The following is a 25960-nucleotide window of genomic DNA, read 5'->3' as shown; positions in this document are numbered from 1 at the left end:
GTTGGAACGCCCGCAGCTGATCCTCATTGCGCCGAAATGGCCAGCCCAGCCCTGGTTTCCGGTCCTTCAGTCCCTGACACATGTTCCACCACTGGAACTGGAAACCAAACCTCATCTGCTGAGGCAGCCTCGTTCGGGCATTCCTCACTCCAATCCTCAAATGCTCCACCTGCACGCGTGGCTGCTGTGCGGGCGGAACTGTCAGCATCACCATTGAAGTCTTCCACCCCTCGGTCAGCCTCTGTGTCGGCCGCGCTGACCAAGGGGGGTGCCTCCTCCGACCTCCTCTCCATAGTCTCCAAAGCCCGGAGGGAGGAAACAGAGACCTTGTATGACTTTCGCTGGAAGAAATGGCTGAGTTGGTGTACAGCTCAGAACATTCCCCCTACTAACCCTACGAGCATGCAGCTGGCCAACTTTCTGGCTCACTGCTCCTCGGTTCTCAACCTGTCTGCTAGTTCTGTGAGAGGGTACAGGTCTGCCATTTGTACCACTATCAAACAGCTAGGTGGTCCCGCTTTTGAAGCTGATTTCCTGCTCAGAGAAGTGGCTAGGGGTGCCTCTCTGAAGGAAGCTAGGAATCCCAGAAGAGTGCCCCTCTGGGACTTGTTCCTGGTGCTGGATTTCATTCGAAAACAGCCCTTTGAGCCATTGGGGACTATTCCTTTTGACCTGCTCACTCTCAAGACCACTTTCCTTCTGTTGCTGGCCACGGGCCGTTGTAGAAGTGAGATTCATGGTCTTAGTGGTATGCCACAAGATCTAGCATTCCACAGAGATGGTTCCATCACTCTTCGTTTCCTTCCAGAGTTTCTGGCTAAGAACCAAGACCCCGAGGTCCCTTCCCCCTCTCTGAGGGTCAGACCTTTGTCTGATATTCTTGCCCAAGACGATGAAGATAGGCATCTCTGCCCCGTTCGGTGCCTCAAATACTATTGGGATAGGTCTCGCCATAGGCGTTCTTCTCAGAGGCGCCTTCTCATCTCCCTCAATGAGAATTACAAGAAAGATATCGCTGCAGGCACCATTTCCCGCTGGGTTTCCCAAGTCATTCGTAGAGCCTACTCTCATGCACACAAGGATATCAGTTGTCTTAATCCCAGAACACACGAAGTGCAGGCCATAGCTACCTCGGCTGCTTTCCAGCACTTGGTACCACTGCAGCATGTCTTGGAGGCAGCCTTCTGGCGGTCTGAGAATCCCTTCATCAACTTCTACCTCCGGGATTTCCGTATGACCAGGGCTGACGGTTCCAAGGGGATTTCCTTTGTCGCAGCTAACACTGCCGTCTCAGTTTCAAGGGCTCCCCATACGAACCAGTAGGCGTTGCCCTCCTCCATTTGCTTTAAATTCTGCATCAGTTTGACATGGTACAGTATATGACACCAAAAGGAGGAGTTTGTATTATACTCCATGTTTGGTGTTTACATATACTTACCATGTCAAACTTGAATGCCCGCCCGTCCGTCCCCGCGTCTCCGCCGTGGTTCTCATGGGGCATTTTTGTTCATGGCCACGGAATGATTCAGCGCTTATAGCTGTTAGAGGCGTTTGATTGGCTAAGAGCGGGCCAGACTAAGAGGGGCGTCTTTTCACTGTTAGCCGCGCGAAATTTGGCCAAACAGAGCAAACCATAGGCCTAGTTTGCATCAGTTTGACATGGTAAGTATATGTAAACACCAAACATGGAGTATAATACAAACTCCTCCTATTTCTGGTGCATGTCTTTGGTGAAGATAGTAAAAAAGGTAAATTAGTCTTTAATTAAATTAATGCTAGGGGGGTTAATTTGCTTTAAACTGATCTTTCTCATCTTAAACATTATATTTTGAAATTATACTCAATACGTAAAAAGGCTTGTGTGTTTTAGTCTCAGTGTACAGGGCTTTCACTATGTTCATTCGCCCAAGTGGTCTTTTTCAGAAAATACTAAAATCAATACTACGAGTAGACTATATAGATCTATTGGCTGAGCCCTGAAGGTCATGGGCAAAAATCAGTTGCGTACACATATTTATACATATTTATACAGCGTGTGCTCATATTCCTCGCGAATGAGAAGGATGCCATTTTGTTTCCAATTGTTGACCTGCCCGTTCAATCCTATATTCAATCAACAATACACGATAACATGTGATGGAAAGTTGGAGAAAGAGACAGTTAAATATTTATTCAGAGAAAGATTTGTGAACGCTTCATCACTTACTGGATTATGCCCCAAAATGCCATAAAAATATCAACAAAATCTGTTGGAAGTCCTTTTCACTTCATATGACATTTAGAAGTACTTGTACTTGGCTCTACATGTTATTAGTTTAACAAAATACTAAATTTTCATATCAACTTTAAAACTAGAAAACTAGAATGAACATAAAAGAGAAATTGAATCGACCGTGTCATACATTCCGGGCAGGTGTAACTAAACTTGTACATATATCTAGATCCAGAGAAAACAGCTAAATGTTGCAGTGTGATTGCTGTGATAGCTACATATCCTTTACAGCGGACTTAAAAAGAATTTTTAATTGCCCTAAAAGATTTTTTGAATGCCCAAGAATAATATGATTTAAACAGCATTCTCACTGCAAATACCGCAATCGATATATCGCCCTTAAAAAAACATGTTTAAATGTTAATTTTTTTAACGTCAGTTAAGGAGCCACGATAGTGTATTGGTAAGACAGTTTCTTCTCACCTGAACATGCGGGGTTCAAATCTGCCTTCAGTACTTTTGTTTCTTTTCTTTTTTCTTATTTTCTTTTTTTTTTTTTTTTTTTTAACCCAAAGCTTTATAATAACAAATACAGAACACATTTTAACGATTAGATTTTTTTTAAAAGTGTACCACAAGTGAGCCTTGAAGGCCTTGCTTATCTTGTTCTATTTCTTTTTCTTTCTTTTTTGCACGTTTTTTATGTTTTGCAAAATAAAACAAACCTTTGACTACTTATGATTTTTGTAAAATAATCACCAACCACAAAATTTTTTTTATTTATTTTTTTTAAAAATCTATTAAAACAATGCTTAAAAGTATGTAAAAGTCTATAGATAGACTTCTATATGTTTTCTTGAAGGAAAATGAATGAAGAAAGTAATTATCCTGAGTTCATTGTTGACAGGTTGAACTTGAAATAACTCCCCATCACAGTATTAGGGGAACATAGCTCAGATTTTTCAGAAAAAAATGTGTTTGAAAGAAAAAAGGAGAAAAAATCAAGTTTGTTCATTTTATGGGCAGAAACGGTGCCAAAATATTAGACACAAGAACCAGTTCCAATGATGTTGTTGTTTTAAACATTATACTAGATCCATGTACATACATTCTGTGAACACCCACACACACACCCTCCCACCCAAACTCCCACAAACACTATCACACAGTATTACACTTTACAGCTCAAAAACGTACTGTAAACAATATTTCAGCTTAAAGCTTTTATCTGGAGGGTTTCATAATAAATGAAAACCAAAATGAAGGTTTCAAGCTAAAATATTGGGTTTTTTCTATACCATCTTCTAACACAACCCCGCCACCTTCCTGTTGAAGTACCTTGTAGCATGTAATCATTAACAAGATAACCAGGATCACTTCAGTTGATCAACAACAACATAACGTTTGCTTTCTATCATGTTTTCGTAGCTGCTTTTGTCGACGTTGAGTGGAAAGTCAAATTCTAGCCACCTCTTGTGTACTATACATCTTGGCAGCCATGTTGACACACTCAACAACTATTTGCTTTATAAAATACATCATAATGGAGCCAAAACTTGCTGGGGAATTGCTTTGAACATGCACTGAGGCAGTCACCATTTGCAAGGAAGTAAGTGTATTCAAATGGCCGGTTGAACTGTTAATAATATTCTTTACCCCACATATCTGTTGTTGGAAGTGAACTGAAAGGCTTAAATCATAGTGCAGTATAAACTTATAAATTACATAATTGTATAAGTTGTAAAATCTATCTAACGTATACTTTGGCCATTAGATTTTAGAGAGAAATGGTTGTACATGACTTGAACTTCAAATAAGACTTGTTTCGAAGAGCGTCACTTAGAAGCTAAAGTATAAGAATTATCATTGGAGCGGTTTGTGGAACAAGCCACGAAAATCTTTACAAAAAGTCAGGATTATGTCCCTTAAAGGAAAGAAGAAAAAGACACAAAAACTTTATAGATATTTCATCATAAGTTAGTTAACTAGAAATTATATTGATTGGCAACTAGTCAACTTTACAAAGAGTAGACTGAAAACCCAGCAGCTGTTGGTGCATGGAATAGATTGCCCTGACGACTGGATCCACAACAGGACCACTGGTGAAAGAAAATACACTGTGTTTATTTTGAAACTCTGCAGACCTGTGTAAGATGTAACATTATTGGAATGAAAAGATGCATGGTCTGCTTGATCTGTTACCAGCTGAAGGATGGGAGAGCAGGGAACTACTGCAAGTCTTCAGAGTTATTTGACAGTGCAGTTTACCTGGAAGAAGTCAGTGATATTCTCTGCATTGCCCATGCTGGTATGTACTGAAAGACCTTTCTCTGCAACTAAATATTGTTTAAGTTGTTACTGTAAAGTCCAAACATTTTGCAAAAATTCTACATTACCTTTATTTGCAAATAGATATTGTTCAAGTCCAAACTTTTTGCAAAATAGCATATCACACCATGTGATTGGGATGACCGATGACTTGTCTGAAAATAAGAATTGTTTTGTGTGTAAACTTTGTTGACTCATTTGTGTAAACAAAGTGAGTCTGTGTTTTAACCTGGTGTTCGGTTGCCTGTGTGTGTGTGTGTGTGTGTGTCTGTGGTAAACTTTAACTTGCCATTTTCTCTGCAAATACTTTGTCAGTTGACACCAAATTTGGCATAAAAATAGGAAAAATTCAGTTCTTTCCAGTCATCTTGTTTAAAACAATATTGCACCTCTGGGATGGGCACAAAAAAATAAAAAAGAAGCCAGATTATATGCAAACTGAATTTGCTGTTTTATATATATATATATATATATATATAATTTTTTTTTTTTTTTTTTTTTTTTTAACTTGGCACTTCGATCTGATATTTTGACACAGCATCAAGAGCAGTCATTTTTATCATTTTTTGTTCAAGCAGGAACTTCTTTTGCTAAGCATGGAAGTTATATTTCTGGTGCTTGACTTTGGTACAGATAGTAAAAAAAGGGAAATTAATCTGTAATTAATGCTAGGGGGGTTAATTTACTTTAAACTGATCTTTCTCATCTTAAACATTACATTTTGAAATTATACTCAGTACATAAAAAGCTTGTGTGTTTTACTCTCAGTGTACAGGGCTTTCATTATGTTCATTCGCCCTAGTGGTCTTTTTCAGAAAATACTAAAATCAATACTACGAGTGGATTTTTTAATCTATTGGCTGAGCCCTGAAGGTCATGGGCAAAAATCAATTGCGTACACATATTTATACATATTCAAAGCGCGCGCTCATATTCTTCGCGAACGAGAAGGACGCCATTTTGTTTCAAGTTGTTGACCTGCCCGTTCAATCCTATATTCAAACGACTATACACGATAACATGTGATGGAAAGTTGGAGAAAGAGACCGTTAAATATTTATTCCGAGAAAGATTTGTGGACGTCTCATCACTTACTGGATTATGCCCCAAACTGCCATAAAAATGTCAACAAAATCCGTTGGAATTCATAGTTAAAAATAATAAATCATGCGAGTTCATACCCTTGATGAAATGTAAAAATTTTCAGTCTTGACTTTTCTCAAAATTAAGTCCTTTTCACTTCATACGACATTTAGAAGTACTTGTACTTGGCTCTACATGTTATTAGTTTAACAAAATACTCAATTTTCATTCAGCTTTAAAACTAGAAAACTAATAGAGAAATTGAATCCACCGTGTGGTACATTCCCAGCGGGTGTAATTAAACTTGTACATCTATATAGATCCAGAGAAAACGGCTAAATGTTGCAGTGATAGCCAATCTGCCTTCAGTACTTTTTTTTTCTTCTTCTTTTTTTTTTTTTTTTTTAACCCCAAGCTTTATAATAACAAATACAGAACACATTTTAACAATTAGATTAAAAAAAAATTTTTTTATGTGTATCACAAGTGAGTCTTGAAGGCCTTGCCTCTCTTCTTTTATTTTTGTTTTATTTTTACAAAGCATAAATTTAATCACAACATTATTATGATTATCATACCAATATGTTATGAAGATGCACACAAGTCTGACTGTAAGCAACCCAGCACCATAACTTGGCATAAGTCAGTCTGAATCACAGAAATTTAAGTTGAATTGCGAACATGTTGTACACTTTGTGTAAAACATACAACAGCACAACAGAAAACTGGTGCAAGCAATATCAATTTGACAAAAATATGCATGAACTGAATATCAGATTGACAGAAATATGCAGGAACCTTTCAATGGTGTTTCCTGTTTGAATGCTCTCGTGAGCATTATTTATATTTAGTCAAGTTTTTTCCTGGACCTTGACCCTGTGCCTTACACTGGAGTGTGCCTTGTTGGTGGATACATCATTTGTATAAATTTGTGTCTTCAAGCTTCACCAGGATGATCATAATTCAACAGTGCTTGATGCACAAGTGCATCCTATTCTACTTCTAGGAATGGTGTGGATTTATTTTAAAATACAAGGGGTATGCCTAATATACAACAAGAGAGGCAAGACCTTCAAGACTCACTTGTGATACACTTTTAAAAAATCTAATCGTTAAAATGTGTTCTGTATTTGTTATTATAAAGCTTCGGGTTAAAAGAAAAAGAAAAAAAGTCCTAACGGCAGATTCAAGCCCCGTGTGTTTGGGTGAGAAGAAACTGTCTTACCCATTACACTATCGTGGCTCCTTAGCTGACGTTCAAAAATATAACATTTAAACATGCTTTTTTTTTAAAGGGCGATAAATCGATTGTGGTATTCGCAGTGAGAACACTGTTTAAGAACACTATTATTCTGGTGTATCTTGGGCATTAAAAAAATCTTTAAGGCCAATTAAAAATTCTTTTTAAGTCCGCAGTAAAGGAGAAAGGAGATGTGGCTGGCAGCAATCACACTGCAACATTTTGCCTGGATCTTTTCACTGGATCTAGATAGATGTACAAGTTTAGTTACACGCTGTTGACATGGTGGATTCAGTTTCTCTTTTATGTTCATTCTACTAATTTCTAGTTTTCTAGTTTTAAAGTTGATAAGAAAATTAAGTATTTTGTTAAACTAGCAATTGATTTTTGCCCATGACCTACAGGGCTCAGCCAATAGATCTATAAAGTCCACTGGTCATATTGATTTTAGTATTTTCTGAAAAAGACCACTTGGGTGAATGAACATAGTGAAAACCCTGTACACTGAGAGTAAAACACACAAGCTTTTTATGTATTGAGTGTAATTTCAAAATGTAATGTTTAAGATGAAAAAGATCAGTTTAAAGCAAATTAACCCCCCTAGCATTAATTACAGATTAATTTTCCTTTTTTACTATCTGCACCAAAGACATGCAAAATGAATATAACTTCCATACTTAGCAAAAGAAGTTCCTGTTTGAACAAAAAAAAAAAAAAAAAGATAAAAATGACTGCCCTTGTTGTTGTGTCAGAATATCAGATCAAAGTGCCAAGTTTAGAGAATAAAAAAAAAAGAATATATATATAACAGTAAATTGAGCTTGCATATAATTTGGCTTCTTTTTAAGTTTTTTTTTGTTTTTTTTTGTTTTTTTTTGGTGCCCATCCCAGAGGTGCAATATTGTTTTAAACAAGATGACTGGAAAGAACTGAATTTTTCCTATTTTTTTTCCAAATTTGGTGTCAACTGACAAAGTATTTGCAGAGAAAATGTTAAAGTTTACCACAGATACACACACACACACACACACACAACCAAACGCCGGGTTAAAACATAGACTTACTTTGTTTACACAAGTGAGTCAAAAATGCCTTATAGACTGGAAAGTATGGTATGATGCTCATGTTTTTGAAACTTGCAATGAAGTTCTATTAATCAAGTAGTTTATTGCATATATATATATATATATATATATATATATATGTGTGTGTGTGTGTGTGTGTGTGTGTATGTATGTGTGTGTGTGTGTGTGTTTTCTTTTTCTTATTATCTTTATCAGTTTATGATACTTCAGTGACAAATAGTGACTATTGATTATTATGTATTAGTAGTCAGCACCACCACAACAACAACGATATTGCAACATAAGGGGTTATTATATGTGTTACTGATAATAATGAGCAATTATTTTATGTGATTTTACAGAACTGCCAGGATTGTTGCAACTTGGAGAGGTGGCAGAGGCATTGCTGTGTCTTCCTCATGGACCTTATCTTCTGTGTCAATTAGTGGCCAACTTTCCAGAATCCTTCATGGAAGGTAACTGTACTGTATTGGGAAAGTCTTATTTTGGAACTAAAAGCATTGCCCTTGGTACAAGACATTAAGTATTTTATTTTCAACCAGGATATTTTAAAAAACAGAAAATTTTAATTCAGTCGTCTTTAATCATTATATTTTTGGATAATAAAGGATGCTAGGAAGGTTTGACTGTCTGCATATCAAATGCAGTCATCTCAATTGTTCGGTAATGGAAAAATTGTTAGACAAATAAAGACATACTAAAGCATACATTTTTGCTTGGATCTACAGTGAAAAGGAGCTGGTACATGTGTGTATGATTTTTGCCCTAGTGTTTCTTTTGGATTGTTTGAAAAGAGATGATTACACTGTCAGTTTGATAGTAATCTTTTAGATAAATTTACAAAAACAAAACAGAACATTACAAGAATTGATGATTGATGCATGCAGTGTGCACAAGTCTTGTGACACGGGGGGAGAAGGTGGAGGAGGACTCGCTGGGAGGAAATCGACGCCTGCACATGTTAAAGATGTTGGCTGCCATGAACCCCAAAGATGCTCTCAGTATACGCGCCTTATGTGTAAGTGATTTTTCTTCTTCTTTTTTTTTTTTTTCCAGATAAGGAATTGGGACAGGGGGAATGTAAATGAGTCCATGGAATGTATACTGTATGTGTCATGGAAAATGCTGGGGATGGGGAATTGTATGTATGTTAACTTACACATGACATTTTTCAAATGGTTGCATTTCCAACCAGGTCAGTGGTTTGAGGATATCATACTTGCTGTGACCTTCACACTGTAGATGTTTCCTGTGATTGGCACAGAGACATACAATAAGAGGTGTGTAATGGCAGTAAACTTAGACTTTAGAGCATTAGGCAATAAGAATTAGAACTAGTCAGGTGATGAGACATGGACTGAGACATTGATGGACTCAGGGATTTCAGCCTTCTTGTTTTGTAGACAAAAAATGTTTGGTAAGTAAAAGTAAACAATGTAGATGAGTTGCCAAAAGAAGGAAAGAAACAATGGAATATGAGAAGTCTTTGTTCTGTCAGAGACATACAATTGCATCTGCAAGAGAACTGATTGTTTTTGTGGATTCCGAAAACATGTTCACATGCTATTAACACTTGCGGACAGAGACTTTGCTGTCCTGCTGTGAGATCTGTAATACCTTTGTCACATTTCTTGTGCATGCTCTAGGGTGATATTTTTTTCTGTCTAATGGTTAAAAACTTTTTAAAATGAACGAACTCATTAAGGGTGTATGACTGAGTAATTGACATAAAATGTTTTAGAGATCTAGCTGATTTTTGACTCACTTGTATAAACAAAGTGAGAATATGTTATAACCCGGTGTTAGGTTGTCTGTGTGTGTGTATGTGTGTCTGTGTCTGTGTGTCCGTGGTAAACTTTAACATTGCTATTTTCTCTGGAAATACTTTGTCTGCCAATACCAAATTTGGCTTAAACATAATAGGAAAAAAATTCTTCACAGTCATGCCAATAATAGGTTGTACGTCTCCCAAATTTAACAGTATTTCCGAATCATCAACGGTTTATTTCGTTGATGTTGGTTCTGGATTCCAAAAATGCTGTTACCCCTTTAGCAGCTGCCCAAATGTCTTGTAAGCAGACGACATGACATTGTTTTTCTTGTTCACAATTAAAAGCAAAGAATTACAAATTTTGGACAGAACACATTCAGTGACACTAACTGCATTATTGACGTGTTTACTGCATATGAATATATTCTAAAGTGGGCACTGAATTAACTAGAACGAACATAAAAGAAAAGCCTTGTCTGCACTGGTTTGTGCAGATCTTGACAACATGTTGCAAAGCCTGATGCGATGGCAAAGTCTCTTTTACGGCCGATTTAAACAGATTTCTTAATAATCATTGATGTGTTTACTGCATGTGGATTCTTGTTTAACTGACTCAGAATGGCAAGTTTTCTCCCTTGCTTTTCCCCCACAGACGGCCCATTTGTAAGGGTTTTGAAAAAAAATTACAAAAAATACAAAATACAGAGTAAGAAAATGAAACTTTCAGAACTGGTTTATTACGTGTTGGGCTATTGCATATATATATATAAAATAAAAAAAAATCAAATTTCTCATCTTATCTGTACAATTATGCCATTATGTAGAAAATAATGCCAATTTTTCACCCCAAATCACCATACTAATGCTCATTTTCCGCACTCAGTTCACTTTCTTCTTCGTCATCATCCACCTCTTAGATGTCCAACCCTTCAGTTTGTAGCATTCCAAGTACTTGGGCAACACTAAAATGTTGCCGTTGCTGTCTTGTTCGCTCCGCAACATATTGAGAACCCCCTACTTCAGACGCCACTTTGCTAAGAGGCTGGCACGCGAGCAGGCGACCGGTCAGTGACTTTGTCAGCGTGTGTGCGAGATTGGCCACACATTACAGGCTGGCCAATCATGCCATTCAGTTGTGGAGTGACCCAAAATAGCACACTCTGCTTGGCTAATAACAAAGTCATGTGTACAGCGTGTGATGAATTTTTATTTTTGGAAAATGCTATTCCATTCTATTGTCCAAATCCGAATACATTTTATGTAGGAATGCTCACGCATTCCATCGTCCAGAAAGAGTTAACTAGAGTGAACAGAAAAGAGGAATTGAATGGACGGTGTTGTAGTTTCGATGCTTGTGGAACTTGGATTTCTGCAGATCTATAAATATTGGACACATATTGCAGTGTGTATCAAGCGATAGGAACGCCTCCTTTACCTCAGACTTGAAAGAAATTCTTAAATGCCCGAGATATACCAAAATAACATGATTTTAACGGCGTTTTCACTTCGATTACTGTTCTCAATTTATTCTGCTGAACAAACATGCTCAAATAAGAATTTTTGAACGTCATTGTTGAATGCCGTGTTAGCACAGTGCACAAAACCACTCATTCGCGACCTGAATATCTGTGGTTCGAATCTGCTCTGAAGCCTTTTTTTTTCTTTCTTTTTTTTAATGTGCAGCTTTAATAAGTATATTAATGAACAGAGAACACATTTCAGCAAACCAATTTTTATAAGTTTTCTTTTCAGTGTGTATCACAAGTGAGTCTTGAAGGCCTTACCTTCCTTGTTCTTCCTTTTTTGATAAGACATTTTAGGCTGTCAAGAATGATTTACTATAGCCTTTTGCATGCAGCATGTGTTAATTTGTTATGTAAATAGTACATGGATTATATATGCATCTTTCTTGGTCTTATTCTGTAAGATTCACTACAGGGCAGGCCTTTGTGGTTGATGTGGTTATGAATGTGATTTAATCTTGAATTCAGCACAGTGTCTTATGTTTCAGGTGGAGCACTGTACAATGCCAGGTCTTGCGGTGTCTCTGTCTCTACAAGTGTCATCCTCTTCAGGCACTTTGGGCCACAAGACAGGCAGTGATGATGTTGTAGCCTTTGTGTCCTCTCTGCTTTTGGGCAGTGATGCCAGTGTGCGTAACTGGTTTGCACAGTTTGTGAAAGCCGCTCAGAAGGTGAGAGTCTGGTTTTGTGAACAGTATGTCTAAAGCAAAAAGCAACTTTCCAGTGATACTGCTGAAAGGTCTGGGAAAGCTATCAACCCTTCTTTTCACCCTTGGATAGGTGCTATCCAGTCTGGAAACTTGATAGGTCTGACAGCATTAGCAGGGATCAGTACTATGTGTTGCAAACTCAGATCTGTGACTGATTTTTTACTCGAGATCAAACTTTGCTATGTGAATCTTGAATGTCAGTGCGGTACATGCACAAATTTTGTGTTGCTTGATACAGTGTACGAAGTCCTCCTTAGCATATTCCATAAGGATCCTTGTGTACAAACTGTATCATTTGTGACATGTCATCAGAGACAGAACAGGATGACAAGTGTGACTTCTTGTGTTCTTGATATGTTGTGTCTGCATTTTTTGTTACTGTTGTTGTTGTTGCTTTTTTCGGGAGGGGGGGGGGGGCTACCTTTGTGAAGTTTTAAATTCAAAAGTTAAAACAAAAAGAGAAAAGTGTGACTTATCAGTCGCAAATGTTTTTCAATGGTATGCTGTAAATGTGGCAGCTAATATATATGTGGTTGCAGCGTCCAAGAGAGGCCGGGAGGGAGTGCATGCTGCATGAACTACGTCAGTACCTGCTGCAGCAGCTGAAGGACCTGATACCTCCGGCTGGGGAAGCACTGCCAGATTCTTCCCTCATCCCTGCTTCTGCCATCATACGCCTCTACTCGGCCCTCAAGGGCATTGCCACCCTCAAGTCAGTTTTTAGAACTGATTGTAATTGATGTTGTCCTTTTTCATACTGCCACGTTGTGATGTTAGTTGTATTGGTTCTGATCTTTGTTAAAGACAGTGTTACTGGTATGCTATCAGAATCACTGCATTAATATTTTTGTGTGATAACCTACAATGGTAGTGATTCTAATATTTGCATTGTCTCGATGTTATGATGAAGAGTTGTTTTTATTTTTGCTCAGTGGCCTCAGCTTGAAGTTTTGCCATTCTTGACATAAGCTGGACCTTGAAGCCTACGTTAAACTGATGTGGTACATTGTATTTTTATGTTCTACATTCTCATGAAGAAGAAATGTAATCCTTTGAAGGTGGAAAAAAACCCACTAGAATATGGCTATTTGTTTCAGATCATCAAAAGTACCCATACATAATCCTTTCATCTAAAGGCTCTGGAAGAGGTGTTGGTTGAAATGCACGAATCTGGTTTTTAGTTTTGGGGGAAAGGAGGGGTTGGTGGTGGTGGGGGGGGGGGGGGGGGGGGGGGGCGGGGGGGGCACACAGTTTTATTTGTTTTTCCTATCTGCGTTGTTGAACTATTTTCAGAAATTCTTTGGTTTCAGGGAGGAAGAAATTAACAAGCCACTGAGATGTGAAGAAAAAATTTACATGTCCTTGATTTTAGTCAATATTTCAGTTAATTTAAGGCCAGACACGGTAGTACAAAAACGTATGAAATAAACTTGAAGTTTATGGCTTTCTGTGACATGGTATGCAAAGATATTGGACTAAACATGTCTGAAAAGGTCATTTTGTGCAATTTGTCGTGATGGTTTCCATGGAAACGAATCCAAAATGGCCGACAAAAAAAAAAAAAAATTAAAAGCTTAGAACTTCGGTACCTTTATAGTTATTTCTGTTTGTTTTATTTGATTTATTTGTATTTGTTCTTTATTATAGTGCAGTGGTATTTTGGAATTTGAATAAATACATTTATTATTATTTTTTTGTTGAAATGTGTATAAATTCCTTGACATAATTTTTTTTTCAAATGAGTGTATATTCATTTTTTTACTAGTACTATACAAACCACTGCACTATAATAAAGATGAATACATAAAGAAAGAAAGTACCAAGTTTGGACATGCTATCTTTTAAAGTTCTTGAGCATTAGCATTTTGAAAAATGGTATTACGAGGACAAAACACAAGACTGAGGAAACAGGAAAAGAAAGAGATGTGCTTGTACTCACAAGAAATCACACATGTTGATGCTGTTTGAAGCTTTATTTAAGTGAATATAGTACCCAGGTGAAACGGACTATCAAGATTAGATGTTGAAGAAGCAAATTATGCGAAAAAACGAAAATCACAAAAAATCATGATTTGGGTCAAAATTTCACTACCGTGTCTGTCCTTAAGAGGAAAGAAACATACTTTCCATGTTTTTTTTCTTACTCTTTTGAATAAAAAAAATATATTGATGGTTATATTTCAGATATGGAGAGGAAGAAATGAAGTACTTGCTCCAGATGCTGACCTCCCAGCCCCCTCCCTCCCATGCAGGCACACGTTTTGTCACCCTGGCTGTGTGTGTCATCATCTCCAGTGCCAACCTGCTGAGGTGAGTCCACTCACTTGTGCCCTTCTCTCCTCGGCTTCCATGCAAGCTTTAAAACTGTATACTTACCTGTCAGAAAACCTGAGCTGTCACTGTCTGTTTGTCAGTCTCTCACTCCTTTCTATCTCCCTCACTTTCTTACAGTCTTTCATCTCTGTGGTGTTTTTTTTTTTATCTTAGTTTTTTATCATAAAGTTTCCATAGCTTTTTACTGCCATTGAGGCCGTGAGTTCATATCCTCTGTGGGACCAGTCATCTCTTTATGCCATTTAACCTTTCCCATCCAAAATTGGGTACCCATTCACACCTTGGTTGAGTTAGAAAAGCCAAAGTGAAGTGCTTTTTCCAAGGACACAACATGCTGAAATGGGGCCACAAACCCTGATTTGTATTTGTATTTCTTTTTAATCACAACAGATTTTTCTGTGTGAAATTTGGGCTGCACTCCCCACAGAGAGAGCGCATCGCTACACTACACCACCCATTTTTTGTATTTTTTCCAGCGCACAGTTTTATGTTTTTCCTATCGAAGTGGATTTTTCTACAGAACTTTGCCAGGAACAACCCTTTTGTTGCCGTGGGTTCTTTTACGTGTGCTAAGTGCATGCTGCACACGGGGCCTCAGTGTATTGTCTCATATGAATGACTAGCGTCCAGACCACTACTCAAGGTCTAGTGGAGGGGGAGAAAATATTGGCGTCTGCACCGTGATTCTGACCAGTGTGCTCAGATTCTCTCGCTTCCTAGGCGGACGCGTTACCTCTAGGCCATCACACTCCACACTGGTGAAGACTGGATCAGAAGTCCAGTGCCCAATTTATTCTTGAACAGTGCCTCTGTTATAGAGATAGATGAAAGATATGACACATTTGGTAATAAAATATCAACTTTGGGGTGCTGTTTTAGTCTGACATTGTGCAAATTTGTGCAGACAGCTTCTGAAATGTTTAACCCCTAGGCTGCCTGCATGACGAGATAACTCATCATGGCAAGCATGTATGCTTCGCTGCCACAATGACGAGATAACTCGTCATCGAAATATTCTGACTTTTCCCTGCTTTGCATTCAGTTCGTTGACAAAAATGCTGGTAGCTTTAGCTTGGGGAATCTTTCTGGATTCTATTCATAGCTAGAAACACCATCTGCGTCATAAGGCAGTCCTTTATTTGAACGTTTTGGTTGGGTTACTGGCCGCAGTCTTTGCCTGGCTCCTCTCCTCGCTCGCTCAACAAAATGTCGGACTGACTCCGTGCTCAAGACATGCGATCGTGGCGAACTAAATCAACCAAGATTATTTTCTTTAGCTGATGCTCAGAAAGAATTGGAGCATAAATTCGAAGGAGAAGACAGTGGTGAACATTTATAGGACGATTTGATAGAAAATAAAGGGAGCAATCAAGAGAGTGGCCAAGATACAACTATCAGTGAGTGATGCAGGCTGTTCAACTCTAGCAGACGACAGGTCACCGAATTTTTAGCAGGGCACCCTATGAGCTATTTTCTTGGCACTCAGCCAACGCGGTCTGATGAAGTGACGGCGTGAGAGGGGTGAAGAGGAGGGGGGTGGAGACTGTGGGGGCGTGGCCTCACATCCATATTATCACTTGCAGAAGTCACAATGCATCTATTTCTTTTTCAGTTTTTTTTATATTGTGGTTGTTCTAGTATGATTTTGTGTGTGCAGATATCCATTTATCCAGAAAATGATATTTTTGTGCAAATTACCAGACTAATGTTTGTAATGAACAAGTTGAAAATGTGACAAAAAACAAAACACTGATTTCAAAACAACAGCATGTCACTTAAAATGCATAAAATGGGAAAACATCATGTGTTTTGTATTCTTTATTCATTTCCCTTTCAGAAAATATATACTTTTATGGGTCTTTCTCCAATAACAAAGAGCACAGAATTTTTTGAAAATTTATACCCGTTTTTTGGGAAAAAACCCTGGCAAATAGATTTCACTTAAATCTTATTTTCCTGGCAGCGAAAGGGTTAAAACATCAAAATTCAACCTCTTTGCTTCTCTCTAATTACAACTTTTAATGCTTGTATGAATTGCTAAATTTGTTTAGATAGTTACTGACATTTAAAACTTGAAACATGTGAAAACTCCATTTGGTTTAGCTCTGACAACAACGTTTATTGCTGGTTAGAATTGCTGGACAAGTAGAATTTCTGTTGGTTGTTGTTTTTGCCTAAACTTGTTCTTCTGCTCAATCTTTTTACTTCTGTCTGTCTCTCTTTTCTTCACGTTTTTTTTGTTGTCTTTGTTGCTTTTGTCTTTTTTTTTCTTTTTCTTTTTTTTCTTCTTTTTTTAATTATATATGATGATTGCGACTTTATATTTTTTCAGTGGAGCAGAAGAGGAGCAGTTGATGATTGCCTGGATCCGACAGTTACTGGCCAAGGAAAATATTGTTGATACGTAAGTTACAAAGATGTTGCTTTTAAGTAATTTTCTGAACATTTGAAACTGAATACACTTTGTTTTGTGTGTTATAAATATGAAAAAAAGAAATTTGTCCATTGTGAATGTCATCTTGACAAAAGATATTCAGGACTATAATTGTGTGTGTGTGTGTGTATGTGTGTGTGTGTGTGTGTGAGCAGGGATGAGAGTTGTTCTTCCTTCAGTGAGATACTGTTCCTTGTGGCGCTGCATTTCCATAGCAACCAGATGTCAGCCATCTCTGAGCTGGTGTGCAACACCATGGGAATGAAGGTAAATACACTTGCTTTGTTGTTGAAATAAAGAACACCGGCAGTAAGGAAACACATACACAGTCAAATGATCAATTTGATGGGAAGATAAGTTGCTATCAAAATATGCTGTATATTTATGCCAGTTTTGCTCACTGGACAAGTTACAGAGACTACATTATAGTCATGTTTACAAATGTTGTATTGTTTTTAATTACTTGACATTGTTTAGTGGTTTTCAGATTAAAAGAACATTCACAGACATTTTACAGATCAACGTAGAATTGTGGATGATGAAAAAATATATATGTATACATAGGAAGCCTAAAACAACAACACTGCGGGTAAGGGCATAACCCACCTGATTCACTTGAATCACTCAGTGTCATTCATTTTTGTCTATGGGAAGCATTCTCACCTCCTTCCCTCAACCCTAACACGCACACAACACACTCATGCAACATGCATGCATGATTGATTTTGTGAAAAAAAAATTAATTGAAAAATAAAAAATCAGGAAAAACTGATGCTTCAGAGTACTGCACTTTTTATAGTTTTGACTTTGTTCATTTAATTTTTTTACCAGTACTTTTTGGTTTCTTGGAGATGACAAATTCTGAATAAAAGTATGCAGGGACTGTGAATTAGAGGTAAACAGGTCTGGTTGAATGAATTCTTCATTAGCTTGGTCAAACTGTAGGTTGATGTGACATAATTAATATATCTGGTTTATAGTGGCAGTTGCTGCTGATGTCAGAACTAACTGATGTGTGGTGGGACTGGGATGGTTCACACCTGACCTGATCATTTGCAGAGCATGGTGAAGACCAGCAGTCTGTCTCGTGTTCGACATATATTCATGAATGAAATCTTCACTGAACAGGTCAGTCCATGTTTTTGTATCATCTCATTAGTGTGTCAGTCTCTTGTGTTTGGTCCTTATTTGTTGGGTGTATGTTTAGTGTGTTCAAGCAGGTCTGGATGTAGCCGGCACTGAGAACATTGAACAGTATCTTATAGGCTGATTTATAGTGAAAATTGGTGCTGTTCCTCACACACACAGTCACATTTTTTCCCCAGTTATACACATCATGCATACATAAGTTTACACAGATATATTTTTCCCCAGTTATGCACATGATTTCATCACTCTTGCAGATGTAAAATTTCCTTGGTGGAGCAAGACATTTTAAAAAAAATTCTCATATTATTTGGAAGATTCACATTATTCCCAAACAGGGTTTGTTATTTATTTTGAAAACCTGTAATTGAACCCATTTCTAAAAAGAAAACTGGAAGTTTTGTAGAAAATAATTGTCAACATGTCAACAAAACACATTTAAAAGATTGCACTTGAAAACTGATCCTTAACAGCTTGATAAGATCCAAATGATAAGATTTGGGGATCCTTTAAAGAAGTTCACTCCTGATGATATAAACTACACTGTGCTGCAGGTGATCGCAGCCCACGCTGTACAGATGTCGGTGACCCCGGGACTGAGCGCCACACACACAGGCTACCTGCCCATCCACTCCATACTGCAGCTGTTGAAGAGCCGTGTGTTCTCTCGCCACAAAGTGCCCATCAAGGTTCTGTCCTCAGTGATTTTTTTCATTTGGCGTATTCTTCTACCTGTTTTGTCTTGCTTATTTATTTATTTATTTTCTTAATCTAATAGGAGTGGAGTGATGGCCTAGAGGTAACGCGTCCACCTAGGAAGCAAGAGAATCTGAGCGCGCTCGCTGCCGCTGGTTCAAATCACGGTACAGATGCCAATATTTTCTCCCCCTCCACTAGACCTTGAGTGGTGGTCTGGAAGTTAGTCATTCGGATGAGACGATAAACCAAGGTCCCCTGTGCAACTTGCACTTAGTGCACGTAAAAGAACCCACGGAAACAAAAGGGTTGTTCCTGACAAAATTATGTAGAAAAATCCACTTCGATAGGAGAAACAAATAAAACTGCACACAGGAAAAAATACAAAAAAAATGGGTGGCGCTGTAGTGTAGCGAGACACTCTCCCTTGGGAGAGCAGCCTGAATTTCACACAGAGAAATCTGTTGTGATAAAAAGAAATACAAATAATATTTTGTGTATGTGTGTCACAATGTCTTTAAACACCATGTGGCGATCAATATGAGGTGATAGCACATCTTAAACAGGTTCCTGTCATCCGTTTCCTTGCAGAGATATGTTGCACTATGTTGTATTGTATTTTGATAATTAGTGTTGTATGAATGTCTAATCAAAGGGGATGTTTTTTAAAACTCTGGCTGCTTTCCATGGGAAGCACATGGCCCAAATCCAGTTCCCCATTTCCCCATTTTATATATGTCTTTACCTGTCAAAGGTTTTTCTGCAGATTTTTATTAGAGGCAACTCAGTTGTTGTCATGGGTACCTCTGAATGTTTTTCACACTCAGGAGTGCAGTCTGTCATGTCTTCTGAAAGATAAGCACACAGACCTCCTCACAAGGTCAGTAAAGAGCAGAGAAAAAATCCTGTCAGTCAGTGCTCCATACGGTTTTTAAAAATTTTTTATTGTCACATCTTGAACAGTTCATGTATGACTTGAATGCAGACTGTGGACCTTGCTTCCTTGACTAAATCCTAGACAAGACATTATCCACATGGCTTCTGCTGCACTTGTCAAGCCATAGTGGAGAAAGCAAACTCAGGCTTGTCCAGTTGGAGGCACTAGATGTCTATTCCATTCTGGTGGATATCAGTACACCAGGTGATTCACATCAGAAAGCCCATTGAGTTGTTTCAATGTCTATAGTTCCAGATCTCGTAAGATTCCAAAGACCTTTCCATCATCAGCCTCTACAGAAGCAGGGAAACAGACCAGTTCTCTTAACTATCAAGCTATTACTTCTTCCCTCACAGAAAATATGTCAGGATGCTGTTGGACCACCTCACAGTGCATCTTGAACAGGGCATACTGCCACAGAGCCAGTACAGTTTCCAGTGATACTGCTGATATAGGCTTTGCTGAGAGGAAATTTCAAGACGGGTGTCTGGAGCAAAATGTCAATGCCTGTACCATCATTGTGCGCCTGATCCAGCCTTTCATCATTGTCAGCTGGTTGGGGAGGAAGTTGGGGTGGTACTCAGATTTGGATGCCCTCAGAGGTTCATCACATTAGTGTGTCAGTTTCACAATTGGTTTCTTGTCAGATGATGGTAGACCCTCCATCCCATTCCCCATGACAAGCAAACACACAGCAGGGATGCCTTATGGTTCTCATCTTGCAAAGCATGATATTTTCTGCCAATTTTAATGGAGGTCAGCAGACATGCAACAAGAACACTGAGGTCTCACTCAGTCATTATGGAACTGACGCCAGGGAATAAGCAGTCTTGAAAACTCCATCCAGCAGAGCAAGTTTGTTTTTTTCTGTGACCATTACCTACATTGAGGGCATAATTGTTTACACCATGCTGAAACAACAACAACAAAACAGCAGAAACAACAACAGCTCATCAGCTAGAGAGGCCCCATACACACGTCTACATTACAAACAACAGTTTACTTTTGAGGGCCTGTTTTGGTCTGATTAATATTGTCTCCACTCACAACATTATCTGCAACTGATTGGAAGTGATGTTTTTGTACTCTTATGAATGGGAAATACCATTATATTTGTATAGAATACTCGCAACCAGTTCAGGCATGAGATTTTTCCGACTATAGTCGGATTTCCGACCGAAAAGTGGCTCCAGAGGCCATTTTTGAGATTCGCATAAATCCGCTGAGAAAATCGGGGGGTGGGGTGGGGGTTTTCCAACCCACAGAGTTTGCACGAACGTTGTCCAACCGATCAACAAGACAGATCCACAGCGTTTGCTAAAATGCCCCATGTTTGGATAAGCGAACCAATTGAGAATAAGCGTTCTATTGCTCTTCTGTCATCATTCAGCTTATCAGTATTCGGTTGCGATTTCATAACTTTCGCTCGCGGGCTTCACAACTTGCAAAGATACATGATTTCATTGAAAAATCACAAAGCAGAGATCGATAAAGTGAGTGAAAAATAAGTGGAACAGGCTCTGGCAAGATGAGACCGTGAAAACAGAAGTGAAGAACAAAAAAATAACTTTACGGGTAGGCGACGCCAATTACAAAATCTACGCAGCGGGCAAGGCCAAGTGCGACTGGTGTCAGATCGTATGGGTGCAACTCTTCTGTCTGAGCACGGAAATCTGTTTTCAAATTTACATAAAAAGCGACGCGTCCGTTTTCTGGGGGAAAAAAAGAAAAGCCAATGGGCCATTCTATATCATTTGCCGATGAACTGTCAAAAATGAAAACGGAATGCTCTTTCGAAAGCGTTGTTTGTTGACCCCTTGAGAGGCGATCCAGTGACTTGTCAGAGCACCAAAATCAATGTCAAAAAGTTTCCTAATGGTCAATTGAAGTTGTCAAAATACCAATAACAAAAGGCGATCCCTACATGGCATGCATTGATATCGCTGAAAAGCACGCACGTGGGCACATGTACACACATGCGGGCGATCACATGTGACAAACACACATACACACACACACACACACACACCGTGAGACATGCAAACGCGCACACTGACACACACACACAAACGTGGGCGCAGGCTTGGTACTCTCATTTCCATCCCTGCTGGGTACATCTGCTTGACCCTCTGTTCCTTCAGCAAAAGCTGCAAAGCCACTTTATGCACAAAGTAAAATTGTTTCTATTGAAACAAACTTTGTAGCAATTGATGTCAGTGCTTTTTCTGACACAGCCAACACTACAGACAGTTCATGGCAAGAGTCAGTTTATTTAGATCTGAGATCTATAGCCAGATTACCAAAGTTACACACGCACACCCACAGACACAGAGCTGAATTGAATGTGCACACGCACGCACACACACACACACCGGCTCTGGAAAAAAATCACATGAATGCACTCACATATACACATACTATGTTTTTTTATTTTCTCTCTCTCTCCTTCACACTTGCATATGTGCACACATGATCGCTCACACAGAGCTCAGTTAATCATACGCACATGCGCACGCCGCGCACACACACACACACAGTGTCACACACACACACACACACGCACACACACACACACACACAGTCCCTCTCCCTTTCTCTTGCACACACACACACACACACACACACACACACACACAGAGAAATAAATCTACTGAATTTGAGAGCAGTGCATGCACATGCACAAATACAACTTGCATTCTTTCCTCCCACCTTCACCCCTCTCTTTCACTCTGTCTGCCTCCCTCTCTCTCTTTCTCTCTTGTTTACACTCAGTTGAATTGAAACCACACATACACGCACACGTGCACTCCCGCTCGCTTGCTCTCTCTCTCTCTTTCTCCCTCACACACAGAATTTAGTTGAACATACACACACACACACACGCACGCGTGCACGCACACAAACACACACACACACACACACACACACACACACACACACAAGAGTCCAGGCTTGGGAACTCTCAGTATTTTCAGCGAAGAGCAGCTGATTTCAGTGGGGGAAAAAATGTCACTCCCCAACACCCCACCCCCTCCATTTCTCCTGCATACTTCACTTCCATGATTTGCTGAGGTACCCCTCCCCTCTTGTGTCTCCCACCAATGGTGAGGGAAGGGCGGGGAGGTGGAGGGGGGGGGGGATAAAAATCACTGTTAATGACTGTGGCAACATTGGCACTGAGCCAAGACACTGACCACTAGCTCTAGCTGAGAATCCTTGACAGCTGAAAGTGATATAACCAGTCACATACCTACTCCCTCCTCCCTCCAGTCAGTCAACTTCCCCTTTTCTTTCCTCAACCAACACACATGCCTGTCAGTGGAACAGGGACTACAGCTGAAGAGACCAGATGGTCAGTTATAATGGTGCCGTGCAAACTTATATGCTAAGTACATTTTCCTTGAAAACACCACACACACACACCACCCCACACCACACCACACCACACACACACACACACACACACACACACACACACACAGAGGCCCCCCCCCAAACCTCTTAAAAATCACTAATTTCATTTTCAGCCATGGGGCTTTGCCCCCCTGGACCCCGGCCAATTTTCAAAGGAATCTCTCCTGGACAATTCCCCAGCCTCACATACACACACACACATGCACACACATGCACACACACACACACACATGAGACAAGATTTTGAAAATCATGTCTCAAAAATTGACTTTCACAGGTTTGAAAGCAGAAACACTTAAGTTTAGGAAGAACTGGACTGATTTTTGTCTTCTGTGGGTTGGAATACCTCAGAGGCATTGGTGGCTCTCAAGTGCAGATTTTATGGTTTGAAATTGAGAAAAACCTTCAGCTTCAGGGGGCTTTGCCCCCAGACCCCCACCAGAGGCGTTGCCCATGGATCCCCACTGAGGGCCTTCTGCGGCCCCCAGGCCCCCACTTTTCAGACTCAATCACAATTTCCCAATCTCATGCCTGCTGTTAGAAATTCATTATTTCAATTTCTGTCAAAGCTACATGTTAATGCCACTGGCTGTAATGTTTTTTTTGCGCCAGTTTTTGGTTCACAATGGATTTTTTTTATTTTTACACATCCCCCCAGGATTGGATCCTACGTCAGCTACAGAAGAGTGCACTGCCGTTGCACCCCTTGCTGCCCCAGTTGATGGAGTGCTTTGTCAGCACCATCCTGCCCAAGGGGCTTAAGGTGGAGCACACCAACCAGCCGTTTGAAGAGTCAGAAATCCTGGCAGTCTACTCCGACTTTCTGTCCACCTCCACGTCTCCCACTCCCCCTGACACCTCTGCCTCCAGCAGTCTGCAGACAGGGGAGGGGGGCATAGTGGGAGGCCAGGAGGGACAGGGGGAGAACAACCTGGCACCGCAGCTGTTGATGTTGTACTACGTGTTGCTGTACTTGGACACCTTGCAGAGTGTCAGCAAATCACCAGGTAGGTCCTCCAGTGTCCAGGTGGTCATGAACTCATCAGGTAGGTCCCCCTTTGTCCATGTGGTCATGAACTCACCAGGTAGGTCCCCCGGTGTCCAGGTGGTCATGAACTCACCAGGTAGGTCCCCCAGTGTCCATGTGGTCATGAACTCACCAGGTAGGTCCCCCAGTGTCCAGGTGGTCATGAACTCACCAGTTAAGTCCCCCTTTGTCCAGGTGGTCATGAACTCACCAGGTAGGTCCCCCAGTGTCCAGGTGGTCATGAACTCACCAGGTAGGTCCCCCTTTGTCCAGGTGGTCATGAACTCACCAGGTAGGTCCCCCAGTGTCCAGGTGGTCATGAACTCACCAAGTAGGTCCCCCAGTGTCCAGGTTGTCATGAAATCAGTTAAGTCCCCCTTTGCCCAGGTGGTCATGAACTCATCAGTTAAGTCCCCCTTTGCCCAGGTGGTCATGAACTCACCAGATAAGTCCAACAGTGTCCAGGTGGTCATGAACTCACCAGGTAGGTCCAACAGTGTCCAGGTGGTCATGAACTCTCCAGGTAGGTCCCTCTTTGTCCAGGTCATGAACTCACCATTGTCCAGGTGGTCATTGTATTGAAATAACATGATAAATTAGCCAGTTTTTGACTCACTTGTGTAAACAAAGTGAGTCTATGTTTTAACCCGGTGTTCGGTTGTCTGTGTGTGTGTCTGTGTGTCCGTGGTAAACTTTAACATTGACATTTTCTCTGCAAATACTTTGTCAGTTGACACCAAATTAGGCATAAAAATAGGAAAAATTCAGTTCTTTCCAGTCATCTTGTTTAAAACAATATTGCACCTCTGGGATGGTCACAGAAAAATAAAAAATGAAGCCTAATTATATGCAAACTGCATTTACTGTTGTATTCATATTTTTTGTATCCTCTAAACTTGGCACTTTGATCTGATATTCTGACCCAACAACAAGAGCAGTCATTATTATCATTTTTTGTTCAAACAGGAATTTCTTTTGCTAAGCATGGAAGTTTTATTTATTTTGCAAACGTTTTGGTGCAGATAGTAAAAAAGGAAAATTACTCTAATTAATGCTAGGGGACTTAATTTGCTTTAAACTGATCTTTCTCATCTTAAACATTACATTTTGAAACAAGAGAGGCAAGGCCTTCAAGACTCACTTGTGATGCACTTTTTTTTAAAAATCCAAGCTTTTTATATATTGAGTATAATTTCAAAATGTAATGTTAAGATGAGAAAGATCAGTTTAAAGCAAACTAAGTCCCCCAGCAGACTAATTTCCATTGTTTTACTGTCTGCACCAAAACGTTTGCAATAAACAAAACTTCCATGCTTAGCAAAATAAGTTCCTGTTTGAACAAAAAATGATAATAATGACAGATCTTTTGTTGGGTCAAATATCAGATTAAAGTGCCAAGTTTAGAGAATATAAAAAATATAAATATAACAGTAAATGCATTATACTCAATACATAAAAAGCTTGGATTTTTTTTTTTTAAAGTGTATCACAAGTGAGTCTTGAAGGCCTTGCCTCTTTTGTTAATATTTCATTTTGAATGAATTCTTATTAAACATGAATATCAGTTTTGAATGAATGTACTATGACTGTATTTTAGATAAATTTGAATGAATGATTTAAAAACACATCTGAATCGTTGACAGAGTCAGCTGAATGTAACATACAGTATTACAGCTTTTGCTACAGTGCTGTCACTGCGGACCCATGTGACGTACAGTGATGCGGTGCTGACCCAGATCCCCATCAACTACCTGGTGCAGGAGGCTCAGCGACAACAACAACAATGCGCTACCATCTTCCCTGCTCTCCTCAGGTACCTTCCCAGGTTCTATGTCCTGTTTGACACCCTTCTGGTTTCTATCTAGATCCACCCTGGTTCTCCGTCTGATGTCCTGTTTGACACCCTTCTGGTTTCTATCTAGATCCACCCTGGTTCTCCGTCTGATGTCCTGTTTGACACCCTTCTGGTTTCTATCTAGATCCACCCTGGTTCTCCGTCTGATGTCCTGTTTGACACCCT

At 39.6% G+C, this 25960-nt stretch overlaps 1 protein-coding gene across 1 annotated transcript in view; it reads left to right on the top strand.

The window, feature by feature from the left end:
• The window catches only part of LOC143288448 (integrator complex subunit 2-like), a 53967-nt gene that overhangs the window by 11641 nt on the left and 16366 nt on the right, over positions 1-25960 (top strand). Inside the window, exons 3-14 of the mRNA XM_076596939.1 lie at positions 4418-4520; positions 8290-8403; positions 8836-8966; positions 11731-11913; positions 12492-12664; positions 14137-14262; positions 16619-16690; positions 16876-16987; positions 17780-17848; positions 18421-18555; positions 23572-23920; positions 25627-25753. Of these exons, the coding sequence (XP_076453054.1) occupies positions 4418-4520; positions 8290-8403; positions 8836-8966; positions 11731-11913; positions 12492-12664; positions 14137-14262; positions 16619-16690; positions 16876-16987; positions 17780-17848; positions 18421-18555; positions 23572-23920; positions 25627-25753 (1694 nt within the window). The remainder of the gene's footprint in view (positions 1-4417; positions 4521-8289; positions 8404-8835; positions 8967-11730; positions 11914-12491; positions 12665-14136; positions 14263-16618; positions 16691-16875; positions 16988-17779; positions 17849-18420; positions 18556-23571; positions 23921-25626; positions 25754-25960) is intronic.

Source organism: Babylonia areolata, chromosome 12 (assembly GCF_041734735.1).
Source record: "Babylonia areolata isolate BAREFJ2019XMU chromosome 12, ASM4173473v1, whole genome shotgun sequence".
NCBI classification, from domain to species: Eukaryota; Metazoa; Mollusca; class Gastropoda; order Neogastropoda; family Buccinidae; genus Babylonia; species Babylonia areolata.
This window is presented reverse-complemented; position numbering and strand designations above follow the sequence as displayed.